At 44.4% G+C, this 16,614-nt stretch overlaps 1 protein-coding gene across 1 annotated transcript; it reads left to right on the forward strand.

Moving 5' to 3' along the window:
* Positions 1-13,461: 13,461 nt before the first annotated feature.
* On the forward strand, positions 13,462-16,073 carry LOC117519823 (zinc finger protein 665-like). Its single transcript, XM_034181093.1, has 2 exons — positions 13,462-13,467; positions 14,198-16,073. Exons 1-2 carry the CDS (start codon positions 13,462-13,464, stop codon positions 15,572-15,574), a joined length of 1,383 nt encoding a protein of 460 aa, XP_034036984.1. The 3' UTR covers positions 15,575-16,073.
* The last annotated feature ends 541 nt before the right edge of the window (positions 16,074-16,614 follow it).

The following is a 16,614-nucleotide window of genomic DNA, read 5'->3' on the forward strand; positions in this document are numbered from 1 at the left end:
ACCGTCGTTTCAACTCCTTGAACGCGGCTTTGCACCGATCTGACCAGGTGAAGGGGACTTTTGGAGAGGTCAGGGCGGTCAGGGGGCTAACTACCTGACTGTAGCCCTTAATGAACCTCCTATAGAAATTAGCAAAGCCGAGGAACTGTTGCAGCTTCCTACGGCTTGTTGGTTGGGGCCAATCTCTCACCGCCGCAACCTTGGCCGGATCAGGGGCGACGGAGTTGGAGGAGATTATAAACCCCAGGAAGGACAAAGACGCGCGGTGAAACTTGCACTTCTCGCCCTTCACAAACAGTCGGTTCTCTAACAACCGCTGCAGGACCTGATGTACATGCTGGACATGGGTCTCAGGATCCGGAGAAAAGATGAGAATATCGTCCAGATATACGAAGACGAATCGGTGCAGGAAGTCCCGCAAGACGTTGTTAACCAAGGCTTGGAACGTCGCGGGGGCTTTGGTGAGGCCGAACGGCATGACCAGGTACTCAAATTGACCTAACGGGGTGTTAAATGCCGTCTTCCATTCGTCTCCCTTCCGGATCCGAACCAGGTGATACGCATTCCTAAGATCCAGCTTAGTAAAGATTTTGGCTCCATGCAGGGGGGTGAACACGGAATCTAACAATGGCAACGGGTATCGGTTGCGAACCGTAATCTCATTCAGCCCCCTGTAATCAATACATGGACGAAGTCCGCCATCTTTCTTGCCCACAAAAAAGAAACCTGCCCCCATCGGGGAGGTGGAGTTCCGGATCAGCCCGGCAGCTAATGAGTCCCGGATGTAGGTCTCCATTGATTCGCGCTCAGGTCGTGAGAGGTTGTACAGCCTGCTGGACGGGAACTCAGCGCCTGGAACCAAGTCAATGGCACAATCGTACGGACGGTGCGGGGGAAGGGTGAGTGCCAGATCCTTGCTGAAGACGTCAGCAAGATCGTGGTACTCAACCGGCACTGCCGTCAGATTGGGAGGGACTTTGACCTCCTCCTTAGCCTGTGAACCGGGAGGAACCGAGGATCCTAAACACCCCCGATGGCAGGTTTCGCTCCACTGAACCACCACCCCAGACGGCCAATCAATCCGGGGATTGTGCTTCAACATCCATGGGATGCCCAAAATCACGCGGGAGGTAGGAGGAGTCACAAAAAACTCAATCTCCTCCCGATGGTTTCCAGAGTTACTGGTTGTGTCTTGTGTGTGAGTAAAGGGAGGAGGGTGCCATCTAGTGCCCGCACCTGCAATGGCAAAGGAAGCGCCACCAGAGGGAGCCCTACCTCCCTTGCCCATCTGCTGTCTAGCAGATTCCCTTCTGACCCCGTGTCCACCAGTGCTCGGGCTTGAAGGGTTAAATCCCCGCTCAGGATTGTGACTGGGAGTCGTGTGGCAATTTGTGTGTGTCTCACTTGAATGGTTTGATCCCTCCTTAGCCCAGTCTCTAAGGGCAGTTGTTGTCGTTTTGGCCGTTTGGGGCAGTTTCTCTGTGTGTGCTCAGTTGAGCTGCAGAGAAAACACTCTCCACGGATCAGCCTCCCCATTTTGGCCCTGTGCGTTTCCCTAACAACGTCAGCAGGGGGAGCTGTTGCCCCACAAAGCGCTGCGGCTGTGGAGCGTGGGGAGGGCGGCGCCTTATCGAACCCGGAAGGGAGAGGGGCGGCGCGTATCCGGTCACGTCCTTCGCCTCGCTCCCGACGGCGTTCCTCCAGCCGACTGTCTAACCGTATAACGAGATCGATAAGCCCATCTAAATCCCGTGGTTCCTCCCTAGCTACCAGCTGCTCCTTCAGAACCAACGACAGTCCGTTTACGAAGGCGGCGCAGAGCGCAACGTTATTCCAGCCGGACCTCGTAGCCGCGATGCGGAAGTTGACTGCATAAGCGGCTGCGCTCTCGCGTCCCTGTCTCATTGACAGCAGCACAGTTGAAGCGGTCTCTCCTCTGTTAGGGTGATCAAACACTGTTCTGAACTCCCCCACAAACCCAGTGTATGCTGATAACAACCGTGAGTTCTGTTCCCAGAGCGCCGTAGCCCAGGCGCGTGCTTTACCCCGAAGCAGAGCAATCACATAAGCTATTTTACTAGCATCTGACGCGTACATGACGGGACGTTGTGCGAAGACGAGCGAACACTGCATAAGAAAGTCCGCGCACGTCTCCACACAACCTCCGTACGGCTCAGGAGGGCTTATGTATGCTTCAGGGGATGGTGGGAGGGGTTGTTGAACCACCACTGGAACGTTTATATCCTGCACAGGGTCGGCAGGAGGACGAGCTGCAGCAGCGCCCTGAGCGCTCGCCGCCATCTGTGCGGAGAAAGCCTCCACCCTGCGGTTCAGGAGGATGTTTTGCTCAGTCATTTGATCCAACCGAGCCGTAAAGGCGGTGAGAATGTGCTGCAGCTCACCAATCACGTCTCCTGCAGATGCCTGCGCTCCCTGCTCTCCCATTGGTTGTTCAACAGCCGGGTGACGCCCCTCGGAGTCCATGACGCTGGCCGAGATATCCTGTTGGGAAAGTGTAGTGACACGGACCCACAACAGGGGGCGCAAATGAACGGTCAATAGATGAGCCAAAAAGCAACAATTTAATGTTGTGAATGTGCACAACGAACATACAGACGATCACAGAATATCATAACAGTCAAAACACAGAGGTGACGTGTGGGCAGGCTCGAGGATAGAAGACGTCTGTCCTGAGAAGAGCCGGAACCACACGATTTCCGCCACCCCAGAACCTGGTGAATACTGGAGCCGCCAAGTCCCGAATTCCCAGGTGATCACCGTCCCCGACTGTCGGATCTGGTACTGCTGGCGAAGAACAAAGACAGTCAAGTGTGGGTGTGTGTACACCCAGTAACAACAACGGTGGGAATGCCATCTCCACCTCTCACTCAATACTTGCAGCGCGTCCTCAGAGGAAAAAGAGTGCCGTATTGCACAGCCTCCACAAAAGGACCGGAACTCCTGCAAACACTCACAATAAACAGATTCTCAATATTTCCACAAAGGCTGAGGATATTACCTCCTATGAAGTATGATATCTCGGCAACAAGGTGGAGATGACGTCTGGTCTTTATGGACTGAGATGATGTTGAGTAGATGGGTGACAGCTGTCAAGAGGTAATGAGCGACAGCTGTCACCCCCGGCTGTGTCCATGGCGGCAGCGCCCTCTCGTGCCTGAAGCCCGCACTTCAGGCAGGGCGCCCTCTGGTGGTGGGCCAGCAGTACCTCCTCTTCTGGTGGCCCACACAACACTGATAGTCCCATTGAGATCGAGACCTGTTTTGCAAGGGAGACCTGGACAATTATAAAGTTTCCAGTTCACTTAACCCACATGTCTTTGAACGTGGGAGGAAACCGGAGCATCTGGAAGAAGCCCACAGAAACACGGGGAGAATATGCAAACTCCACACAGAAAGGCCACAGGTGGAATTGAACCCATGACCTTCTTGCTGTGAACCAACAGTGCTAACCACTAAGTCAGATGTCCAAATCACTTCAAAAGTGTTACTTTGCGCAGTTTTTTTTTTTTTTTTTTTTTTTTTTTAAGTTTCAGTTTCAATTTATTTTCATTTATATAGCGCCAAATCACAACAAAGTTGCCTCAAGGCGCTTCACACAGGTAAGGTCTAACCTTACCAGCCCCCAGAGCAAGAACACAGGCAACAGTGATAAGAATAAACTCCCTCTGATGATTTGAGGAAGAAACCTCAAGCAGACGATACGCAAAGGGCCAACCCTCTGCTCGAGTCATGCTACCAACACAAGTGACATTACAGGAAATTGTACAGGAAATTTTGTGAGATTTTGGGAGTCCATGCTGGTGCACAAGACAGGAGGCCTGCAGAAGAAAACACCCACTCCCATCTCTGGGTGGAGCCACACCTCAAACAGAGAGAAACAAAAACTGAATCAGGTGGCAGAAAGACATCAAATACAGTATAATTTGTCAGCATTTAGCAACAAAAAACAGAAGAAATACTAAGGTGATCACCGGCCACTAGCCCTAAGCTTCGTTAAAAGACCCAGAATTTAGGTAAAGTTGAGGCCGCAACACACTCCGTTTACTAATAAAATTAATTAAAAGAGTAAAAAGTGTAAAACAAAACTGTACCAGTATGCTAGCCATATGAAAGGGAAAATAAGTGCGTCTTAAGTTTGGACTTGAAAATCTCCACAGAATCTGATTGTTTTATTGACGCAGGGAGATCATTCCACAGAACAGGGGCATGATAAGAGAACGCTCTGTGACCCGCAGACTTCTTATTCACCTTAGGGACACAAAGTAGTCCTGCACCCTGAGAACACAGAGCCTGGGTTGGTACGTAGGGTTTAAGTAGGTCTGCTAAGTAGGGAGGTGCCAGTCCTTGAACAGTTTTATAAGTTAGTAACAGAACCTTAAAATCTGATCTCACAGAGACAAGAAGAGACACCAAAATGGGTGTAATGTGGTCAAACTTTCTGCTTCCTGTCAGAAGTCTGGCAGCAGCATTTTGAACCAGTTGCAGACCCCTAATGCTGGACTGCAGTAAACCAGAAAATAGAACATTGCAGTAGTCCAATCTAGAAATTAGAAGTGTTTATTTTTCTCTAGCTTTTACAAAATATGAGAAACATAGTAGATTTATTCAGTAAGCTGTTTCGGAGTGTTTTCCGCTGTCTTGGATCGTTTTCTTCGCGGGAGCAGCCAGCTGACATCACTCTGCCCCGTCATTCAGATTGGCAGTGGCACGTCACTCAGTATTTGCATAAAATGTGGAGTTGTGTCAGGAAGGACATCTGGCGTAAAACCTGTGCGTCAACATATAGATCCACCTGTTTTGCTGTGGCCACCCTGAGTGCAAACAAGGGAGCAGTTGAAGGGACTTACTTTTTAGACTTCTGGTTTATTTTGGCCCCGCCTATAGCTGGCAGCAGAGTGGCTGTTGTCTCTTAAAGCTGGAAAATGCCCAGTCAAGTTGAAAATGAATAACAAGTCATCGCTTTTCCTCAGTCGCTTGTAGCTAATGTAACCATCAGGTTACTGTTAGTTACTCCAGTGAATACAACAGTAAATTGTTGCATGAAAAACTGTTCCATAATGCTGCGATTCTGTGATGTGAACATGTGCAGCTCAGAGGTGCATGCTGCATTTGATACATGTACAATACTGACGGAAAACCTTTCAAAACTGACATCATGTTTCAATACGTGACTATGATGTCGCCAAAAATAAATAAATAATTTACAGTGAAAAGCTGCCCGTGTGTGTCGTGTGTGACGACCACACATCCCTTTACGTGTAGGGCTCTGTGTTGTTTCTCAAAATCTGACACAATACATTGGATGTCCAATTTGTGATACACATCACAATATTGATTTGATTTGATTTGACAGTACAAAAAAAATCACAGTTCAGCTGACATCTTGGATTAAACATTAAGATTTGGTACAAGTTCAGTTTTTGAAAATTCTTCAAATATTTATTAAAATACAATTTTATTCATGTGGATGAACTGGGATAATGCTGAGAAGCTTTACCCATAGCAATTTTTTACTGAAATTAATGTTGGAAAGGCAACCCCCCCATCCTCCCATTAAGTCTATGTTCTAATGAATTCCACAGATCCAGTGACCTTGCAATTTTTCCACATCTGTGATTTGTTGTCCTGGAGGTGATTAGGTTTGTGTGTGACTTTTCAAGGCTCCATAAATGGCATATCAAGCAATAGTGGCCTCCAGTTGCTGTCAAGACCTTCCAATGAGCAAAAAGAATTTACATAACAGACTTATCTGCTTTTTCAATTTCCATGTTAAAAGATGACAACATGGCCCAACATGTGAGGCTCATTCATCCTCACCTGTCTATCACAGCCAAAAGTTTCAGAACTGAATATGCTAAAACATTGTTTTCACTGAGTTACTTCCAGACTCTTCATGAATCCTATGCGCTGCTAATTGCAGAGAATATTCTCGTTTTTGCACATACCTGAGTAATTGTCAAGATGAGACTGCTGCTCTCAGCAAGGAACATTGTGTGTACAAAGGACTGAAAGAAGATGTTTTGACATTGATGACTCATTCACGACAAATTAAGTTACTGTCAGAGGTTCATAATGACTCTGATTTATATATGATTACTGCAAAAAGGACTGTGATGGGGATGTTGGGGTCAGGGGGTGGGTCTTGTTTATGACACATGTACATACAAGCATCTGGTGATCAGAATCAGAATCACCTTTATTGTCATTGCACAGTAAAACATCACAATGAAATTTCCTTGTGCATTGTCAAAAACAATGCTCGCACTCACACATAACTTACCCACACACACCCTCACATCCACAACACAAACACACACACACACACCTCACTAAACATTGAGAACATCAGGGGTTTGGGGGGGGTGAACTCAGAAACCTCTAAATTGGACCATCCCAGTCAGACATGCATCTCATATTGCACTGACCTGAACAAGTACAGGTCAGTGCAATGTGAAGTGAACAAGTACATTTGAAAATGAAAAGAAGTAGCAAATGCTTTTTAATTTTCAAAATGTGGACACATTATTTGACTCATAAATAAATGTAAATTCAATCCACCTAAACTGTGCACATTCTACAACATAATTAAAAAGACATTTGCCTTTTAATTTTCAAAAATACCCCACTAAGTAGTGCTCACAAATCAAATGAAAGCAAATTTGAAAATTAAAAAACTATTATTAGAAATGCTTTTTAATTTTCAAAACATGAACACACACAAAAAAATGAACATTTAATCAACCCATTTAAATTTTCATTTTCATCTTCAAGTGCGCACATTCTACAGTGGGGTAAAAAAGTATTTAGTCAGCCCCTGATTGTGCAAGTTCTCCCACTTAGAAAGATGAGAGAGGTCTGTAATTTTCATCATAAGTACACTTCAACTGTGAGAGACAAAATGAGAAAAAAAAATCAAGGAAATCACATTGTAGGATTTGTAAAGAATGTATTTGTAAATCATGGTGGAAAATAAGTATTTGGTCAATAACAAAAGTTCAACTCAATACTTTGTAACATAATCTTTGTTGCAATGACAGAGGTCAAACGTTTCCTGTAAGTCTTCACCACGTTTCACACACTGTAGCTGGTATTTTGGCCCATTCCTCCATGCAGATCTCTGATGTTTTGGGGCTGTCGCTGGGCAACACAGACTTTCAACTCCCTCAACAAATTTTCTATGGGGTTGAGGTCCGGAGGCTCGGCCACTCCAGGACCTTGAAATGCTTTTTACGGAGCCACTCCTTCATTGCCCGAGCGGTGTGTTTTGGATCATTGTCATGCTGGAAGACCCAGTCACGTTGCATCTTCAATGCTCTCACTGATGAAAGGAGGTTTTGGCTTAAAATCTCACGATACATGGCCCCGTTCAGTCTTCCCTTAACCCGGATCAGTCGTCCTGTCCCCTTTGCAGAAAAACAGCCCCAAAGCATGATGTTTCCACCCCCATGCTTCACAGTAGATATGGTGTTCTTGGAATGCAACTCAGCATTCTTCTTCCTCCAAACACGATGAGTTGAGTTTTTACCAAAATGTTCTATTTTGGTTTCATCTGACCACATGATATTCTCCCAATCTTCTTCTGGATCATCCATATGCTCTCTGGCAAACTTCAGACGGGCCTGGACATGTACTGTCTTAAGCAGGGGGACACGCCTGGCACTGCAGGATTTGAGTCCCTCTCTGCGTAGTGTGTAGCCTTTGTTACTGAAGACCGAATTTTTAGGAAGGGTTGGGTGGTTCAGTGAGACAGAAGGCTACGGGTTCATCAAGAGGAGAAACACAGCAGAGAGCATTTTCTTCCACTACAGCTCCGTCCTAAGACATGATGATGAACAGCTTTTCTGCAAACTTGAAGAGAGTCAAAAAGTGCAATTTGACATTGTGGAAGGAAGGGAGGGGCCATAGGCAGCAAATATCACCGGCCCAGGAGGCGTCCTCATCCAAGGCAGTAAGTATACGCCCTTTTTCTTTTTTACATGATTGTGATTCTTTTTGAATCAGGTTGCAAATTTTATTCTTGACGGTTTTTCTCCAACCCGGTCTCACGGCAAGTCGTGATTCAGCAGCACGAAATATACATTAATCTATTGGTTCGTGATATTGTGACGAAAAGTGCCTCATTTTCATCATGGCAGCACAAATTCATTCTAATACATGCCGTGACGGCTGCACGAAATTAAAAGTGAAGCAGGAGGGGTCAGGGTGGTTATGGTTAGGATTGGGGGTAGGAGTAGGGTTAGTAATAGTGAGTTTTTAAAAAACCCTGTCATGAAATGTGACTCATTTCATGACGGGAGAACGAAAAAAAAAACCAGTGAGACTGGGCTGTTTTTATCAGAACAATAAGATCTGATCTTCTCTGAGTGTAAACAGTATAAATGTCGTTTATAGATGTTGTACGATCTTGGGCCACCTACATATGTGGACTTAGATTTGATTTAAAGTAGTAACATCTGGTGAGAAGATTCTGCTCAGATCCAAGTCAAGCTTCAGGTCGGTGCTGCCGACAGGTTCGATTTAAATAAAATTCAAATAAAACCCTCATCTTCATTTTTCTTTTTCTTCTTTTTTTAACAGAGCCCTATGAAGTGAAGACAAAAGTGAAGAGGGTGACTGAACACAGACACAAAGAAGAGGTGAAGAAAGAATGTCTGCCCACAAAACCCCTGCAAGCCAAAACTGAGGTCACCAAAGTCAGCACAGCCACAATGACGACCGAAGACTTCTCACAGGACAATTTGGACGAGTTCCTCCAAGTGACAGATGAGCGAGAACGTCTAAAGCTGGAAATTGATGCTCTGAAGTTCACTATGGAGAAAGAACTGGCAGGTAAGATGGCAGAGGTTGAGAAGGACCTGCAGACTAAGAAGGAGCAGTATCAAAAGAACCTGGAAGCCCATGAGACCGAGTGTAGAAAAGAAGTGATAGAGAAGGAAAAGCCTCTACAGGAGGAGCTGGACACCCAGAAGAAGGTTATGGAGAAAGACGTGGCAGCTGTGAAGTTACAGTTTGATGAAGAACTGAAAGCCAAGCAGGAAAACTACCAGAAACAACTGGAAGCCCACAAGACAAAATGCCAAAAAAAAAAAAAGTGAAAGAAGCAAGAACATCTAGAGGAGCTGGAAGCCCAACAGAAAATCATGGAGAAAGAACGAGAAGCTTTGAAGGCACAGTTTGGCAAAGAACTGAAAGCCAAACAGCAAAACTACCAGAAACAACTGGATGCCCACAAGACAGAGTACAGACAAGAAATGAAAGAGAAGCAAGGATGTCTACAAGAGGAGCTGGAAGCTCAGAAGATAATTTTGGAGAAAGAACTGGCACCTGTGAAAGCACAGTTTGACAAAGACCTGAAAGCCAAACAGCAAAACTACCAGAAACAACTGAAACTCCACAAGTCTGAGTGCAGGAAAGAAATGAAATGGGAAGAAGCCAAACACCAAGAAGAACTGGAGGCACAGGAGTCCAGATTCAAAAAGAAGATCGAATCTAAGACTGACAAATCCTGGGCCTACATTGTTAGTGCTGTTTGTCTTGTTGCTGGGTTCTTGTCAGCCAAGTTTCTGACTAATTAAGTCCCAGATGTGAGTGACTGAGGAAACATCTGCTGAAGACTGCATTTCCTGTTGACCCTTTGATGAATAAAATCATTATTATTATTAATTAAATTTATTTTATTAAAATTCTGGAGTGTTTGAAGCCTTTATATATATATAGTGCATACAACCCCAATTCCAATAAAGTTGGGACGTTGTATAAAATGTAAATAAAAACAGAATACAATGATATGCAAATCTTCTTCAACCTACATTCAATTGAATTCACCACAAAGACAAGAAATTTAATGTTCAAACTGATAAACTTTATTGTTTTTGTGCAAATATTTGCTCATTTTGAAATGGATGCCTGCAACACATTTCAAAAAAGTTGGGACGGGGCAACAAAAGACTGGGAAAGTTGATGAGTGCTCAAAGAACACCTAATTGGAAACAGGTGAGTGTCATGATTGGGTATAAAAGGAGCATCCCCAAAAGGCTCAACCATTCACAAGCAAAGATGGGGCGAGGATCACCACTTTGTGAATAACTGCGTGAAAAAATAGTCCAACAGTTTAAGAACAATGTTTCTCAATGTTCAGTTGCAAGGAATTTAGGGATTCCATCATCTGTACTGAGCTGTACTGCTCTTTTAAGACAGCTGAACCACAGAAACTCTGCTCTCTCACAAATTGTTTGGCCAAAATTACGGAATGGCTCACTGAGAACAGTCTGCAGTTAAATTCCAATAAGACTGAGACTCTGATTGTAGCACCAGATAGTGCTGTACCTGGAATTAAGCAGCATCTCGGTAGCCTAAGCTGCACGGTTAAAAGCAGCCTGCGTAACCTGGGTGTCATTTTGGATGGAGGGATGTCTCTGGAGCAGCACACAAATGATCTGGTTAAGAACTGTTTTTTCCAAATTCGGAACATCTCTAAGCTCCTTAAGATGGTGACTTTAAAAGAGCTTGAGATGATTGTTCATGTGTTCGTCTCATCGCGTTTGGATTATTGTAACAGTCTCTTCACCTGTCTGAATAAGAAGGAGTTGGCCCGCCTGCAGGTTGTGCAAAATTCTGCTGCGCGCCTGCTTACCCGCACCCGCAGGAGGGACCATATTACTCCTATTCTTAATACTTTGCATTGGCTGCCTGTCTCCTACAGGATTCATTACAAAATCCTGGTATTGACTTTTAGAGCTCTGCATGGACAGGCACCGGAGTACATCAGGGACCTGGTCCAGCCTTATGCTTCCTACAGGAGCCTCAGGTCGTCCAATCAGAACCTGTTGATGGTTCCTCGGACCCGTTTTAAAACTCGCGGGGACAGATCTTTTAAAGTGGTGGCGCCTAGCCTCTGGAATGAGCTTACCTGTGCCCTTCGTTCTCTGGACTGTATAGATACTTTTAGAAGGCAACTAAAGACGCATTTCTTTAAGTTAGCTTTTTAGCCTAATGTATTTTATTGTTTTCGTATGTTATTTTTAGATTATTTTTGTATGTCATGTGCAGCACTTTGTGACCCTGGTCTGTGAAAGGCGCTTTATAAATAAAGCTTACTTACGTACTTACATCTACAGTCCATAATATAACCAGAAGATTCAGAGAATCTGGAGAACTTTCTACAGGTAAGCGACAAGGTCGAAAACCAACATTGAATGCCCGTGACCTTCGATCCCTCAGGATTAAAAACCAAGATCATTGTGTAAAGGATCTTACTGCGTGGACTCAGGAACACTTCAGAAAACCATTGTCAGTTAACACAGTTCGTCACTACATCTACAAGTGCAAATTAAAACTCTACCATTCAAAGTGAAAGCCAAACATCAACAACATCCAGAACCACCGCCGCCTTCTCTGGGCCTGAGCTCATTTGAAATGGACAGACGCAAAGTGGAAAAGTGTGCTGTGGTCTGATGAGTCCACATTTCAAATTGTTTTTGGAAATCATGGACATCGTGTCCTCTGGAAAAAAGACCATCCAGATTGTTACCAGTGCAAAGTTCAAAAGCCAGCATCTGTGATGGTATGGGGGTGTGTTAGTGTCCATGGCATGGACAACTTACACATCTGTGATGGCACCATCAATGCTGAAAGGTATATCCAGGTTTTGGAGCAACACATGCTACCATCCAAGCAACATCTTTTTCAGGGATGTCCCTGCTTATTTCAGCAAGATAGATAGATAAATACTTTATTAATCCCCTCATGGAGAAATTCAGTTGTCGTACAGTAGCAAATCTGGTCTTAAAAGACAGAAAGACAATAAATATATAAAAATACTTAAAAAAAAAAAACCCATAACATAGGCCCCCCCCCCCCACCACCACCACACACACACACATACAGCTAACTCAACAATAGTCATTGTGGGCTCGAATAGCAGCAGGAACGAAGGATCTTCTGAAGCACTCTGTCCTACACCAAAGGGATAGGAAGCGCTCAGATCTGTTACTCCTCTGGACGGACAGAGTCTCATGCAGAGGGTGTCTGTTGTTATTGAGGATTGCCTGCACCTTCCCCCTCTTACACCTCTCCGCAGCTGCCCCACGGTGTCCAGTGATCCCCCGATCACTGACTGCGCCCTCTTAACCAGCTTATCCAGCTTCTTGCAGTTTCTGGCAGAAATACTATTGCCCCAACACACCACAGCAAAGAAAAGGACAGCCGCAACAACAGAGTGATAGAACATAGACAAAAACTGGTTACACACATCAAACAACTTACCTCCTCAGAAAAAAGAGCCTGGTCAGACCCTTTTTATAGAGGCAGTCAGTGTTAAAGTTCCAATCCAGATTATTGTCTAGATGGACACCAAGATATTTGTATGTGTACACACATTCAATGTCCTGTCCATGGATGGTTATTGGCTGCATAAAAGTCCTTTTCTTGCCAAAGTTGATAATCATTTCTTTAGTCTTTTTTTGTGTTCAGAATGAGTGAATTTTTGCCACTCCAGTCACAAAAAGCAGTCATTATGTCTCTGTACTCACCCTCCTGGTTGTTTTTAACACAGGCCACAATGGCTGTGTCGTCTGAGTACTTCTGAATGTGACAGGTGTCGGAGTGATATTGGAAGTCAGACGTGTAGATGGCAAACAGGAAGGGTGCGAGTACAGTACCTTGAGGAGCTCCTACACTGCTCACGACAGTGTCCGAGATGGTACTGCCCAGTCTCACAAACTGAGGCCAATCCGTCAGGAAGCTGTGGATCCATGCTGTAAAGACGATGCTAAGCCACATTCTGCACATGATACAACAGCGTGGCTTCATAGTAAAAGAGTGCGGGTACTAGACTGGTCTGCCTGCAGTCCAGACCTGTCACCCATTGAAAATGTGTGGCGCATTATGAAGCGCAAAATACGACAACGGAGACCCGGACTGTGGAACAACTGAAGTCATACATCAAGCAAGAATGGGAAAGAATTCCACCTACAAACCTTCAACAATTAGTGTCCTCAGTTCCCAAATGCTTGAGTGTTGTTAGAAGGAAAGGTGATGTAACACAGTGGGAAACATACCACTGTCCCAGCTTTTTTTAAATGTGTTGTAGGCATCCATTTCAAAATTAGCAAATATTTACACAAAAACAATAAAGTTAATCAGTTTGAACATTAAATATCTTGTCTTTGTGGTGTATTCAGTTGAATATAGGTTGAAAAGGATTTGTAAATCATTGCATTCTGTTTTTATTTACATCTTGGGGTTGTGTATACACACACACACTGTGTCTTGCAGTATCAACGCAACACACAGAGGTAAAACAAAGTAATTTTAACATTAATTATTTTTTATTTGTGGATCATGGGATAACGTTCTTGCCTTCAGACAGAATAGCCCATTGCTCGTGGTAAATGAGCCGTTAATGAGCAGTGACTCAACTTCTGATCCAAAGTGCGGCTTATGGAGGTGAGCGGATGGTCCGAATGCATTGCCACGGACATTCGCACATGGATTACACTTGTAGCAGACCTAGCCGGTCTCCCATTGGCCTGGACAGCCACATCAAGCACTGAAACTCACCAATCTGATGGACAGTTTCCACCGCTGAAACCGTGATCTGAGTGCTAAAGGAAGAACTGGCATGAAGTGCGGTGTTACAGGAACTTTTGTTTCAGCAACATGTGGAATTAAAGTATTTTCAGATGTTGTTTTCCAAACTCCGGAGGCTTTATGTGGATTATTTTTCTTCAGGATCGTATGATGATTCCACTGAAACGAACAGGTAAGACTTTATTTACTATGTGTGTGTGAATTTATTCTGCATGATGGACAACGGCTTTCAGCCAATCAATGGACAGCATTGACGGACGTATTTTGACATGAGTAAATTACATGAAAGCCTTTAAAAAATCATAAATTATCTGCATTATTGTTAAAGCCGCAGTGTTCAAAACTTCTGAAAAAAGTATCAGCTTATAGTTGGGAAATTTCAGAGCTTGTGCATGAAAATCACACATTGAGAGGTTGACATCACGCTGCTGTAAAGGGGTATCGAGTCACAGAGTATCGGAGATGTTTTATGATTACAAGAGTAAATGAAATTTTCTAAGGATCGGTGCATCCCTGGAAAATATGGAATGTATGCATCTATCTAATCTCTCTTTCTCGATCTGTCTTTTGGCATTTTTCATTTTAGAAAAAGGACACAGATGTACACAGACCTGAGTCCTGTCTGCAGAACTGCAAAGATGATTCAGCATCAGCACCTAATGATAAGCGGCACACCTGCGATCAGTGTGGGACAGCTTTCAGCAAACCAAGTAATCTAAAAAGGCACCAACTCATCCACAGTGAAGAGAAGCCGTACATCTGTGACCCATGTGGGAGAGCTTTCACTCGGCCAGCTAATCTAAAAAGGCACCAACTCATCCACCTTGGAGAAAAACCATACACATGTGACCATTGTGGGAGAACTTTCAGTGATCCAAATAATCTAAAAAGGCACCAACTCATCCACAGTGAAAAGAAGCCGTATGTTTGTGACCAATGCGGGAAAGGTTTCAGATGGCGAACTTATCTAAAAACACACCAACTCCTCCACAGTGGAGAGAAACCATACACTTGTGACTATTGTGGCAGAGCTTTTAGCCAGTCGTCTCACCTAAAAAAACACCAGCTCATCCACAGTGAAGATAAACCACATATTTGTGAACAGTGTGGCAGAGCTTTCAAAATCTTGACTTGCTTAAAAACACATAAACTCTCTCACAGAAAAGATAAATTATATAGCTGTGGACAATGTGGGCAAGCTTTTAAACAGTCAGCTCACCTTAAATCACACCAACTTATCCACAGTGGCAAGAAACCACATGTCTGTGACCAGTGTGGCAAAGCTTTCAACCGGACAGTCAATCTGAAAAGGCACCAGCTTATCCACACTGGAGAGAAACCATACACCTGTGACCAATGCAACAGCGCTTTCTACACGTTCTCGGACTTAAAAATACACAAACGCGTACACACTGGAGATAAACCGCACACTTGTGACCAGTGTGGGAGATGTTTCAGTCGAACACATAATCTGAAAATCCACCAACTCATCCACAGTGGAGATAAACCGTACTCCTGTGATCAGTGTGGGAAGAGATTACGTTATTTGCTTTCATTGAAGCATCACCAACGTATCCACACTGGGGAGAAACCATACCACTGCAGACTCTGTGGGAAGACCTTCAGAACAATATCATCACAGATAGTTCATGAGCGTGTTCACACTGGAGAGAAACCGTACAGCTGTGACTGGTGCGAGAAGACTTTCAAGGACAAACCTGCTTATCTGTTACACAAGCGTATACATACGGGAGAGAAACCGTATCAGTGTCTGCACTGTGTGAAAAGTTTCATTTCCTCATACAGTCTTTCCAGACATGAAGACACCCACACTGGGAACAAACGGTACTGGTGTGGAAAATGTAAAGGAAGCTTCTACCATTTAGGTCACTGGAGGAGACAAAAAACATCTAAGCTGAGAAAGAGATGCTCCTCCAAGTACATGGTGAGGCTGGAGTGGTAGAACGTTTGACTCAATCACTAATTAAGTCAACCATCCACCAGTAGCTGGTAAGTGCTCGTTAAGAGCAAGTGTGAATATAGGCAGTGCTTCTTCACAGCATATGCTGATTGTCACAAAGTGCTTGATTCTTTTGTCAAAGATCCTCTCTGGGACATCCTGAGAAGTCACATCTCCAAGACATCATACTGTAGATGGCCTACAACAAATCCTTTGCGGAGCGGAGACAGAATCTCAGGAATCTTTCTGTGAATCCTGGTGTTTCTCACAGATGTAACTTGTGTGTCCCGGGGCCGCTACTGTAGCCATAAAGGCCAGACAGGATCTCTAAACACGGGACGGCTAATGGGGCTCTGGTGAAAGAAGAATTCCTCAACAGTGGCTCAGGTGGAGGAGGTGATGGCTTGTAACCCAATGGCCATTTCTAGATTAATCCTGGATGTAGAGCCACCCTCCCATCCAGGAATCAACTAAATAATCTTCCTCCAAGGGATTGCCATGATTTATCCTACACTGGTCAGTGCTTACCTGGACTGGATGGAAGGACGGGTTGTGGGAATCAGCAGCTTCGGTGCCTTTGTTGGTGAGGAAATGTTTACTGTCTTTGACTTTGCAGACGATGTTATGATATTTACAGAATCCATGGATACCCAAAGTATGTACTTGAGAAGCTGAGTGAAGAATCTGTATTAAAAATCTGATTTGTGTGCGTATCTGATTTGAATGGGATTTCACACCCAGTCTGAAGAGTGAGCAATTATTATTATTATTATTATTATTATTATTTTCTTTCCAAATCTGTTTTAAGCCTCATTCATAGGTGGCTCTGAACCTTTGACACACTCAGCCAAGCCACAGCCCCACCGCAGCCCCACCCCCCTCACTTGGAGCTAGATCTGCCCCTGAGCTGGTGTGATAGTTTTTAATAAAGCAATGGTGATGTATTTGCACAGTACTAATTTTGGTCATAGAAAGTCAGAAACAGTGGCCTAATCCCAAAATCCTCCTGCACAGAGTTTGAATTGTCTTCCTGATGAGGACTG

Source organism: Thalassophryne amazonica, chromosome 1 (genome assembly GCF_902500255.1).
Source record: "Thalassophryne amazonica chromosome 1, fThaAma1.1, whole genome shotgun sequence".
NCBI classification, from domain to species: Eukaryota; Metazoa; Chordata; class Actinopteri; order Batrachoidiformes; family Batrachoididae; genus Thalassophryne; species Thalassophryne amazonica.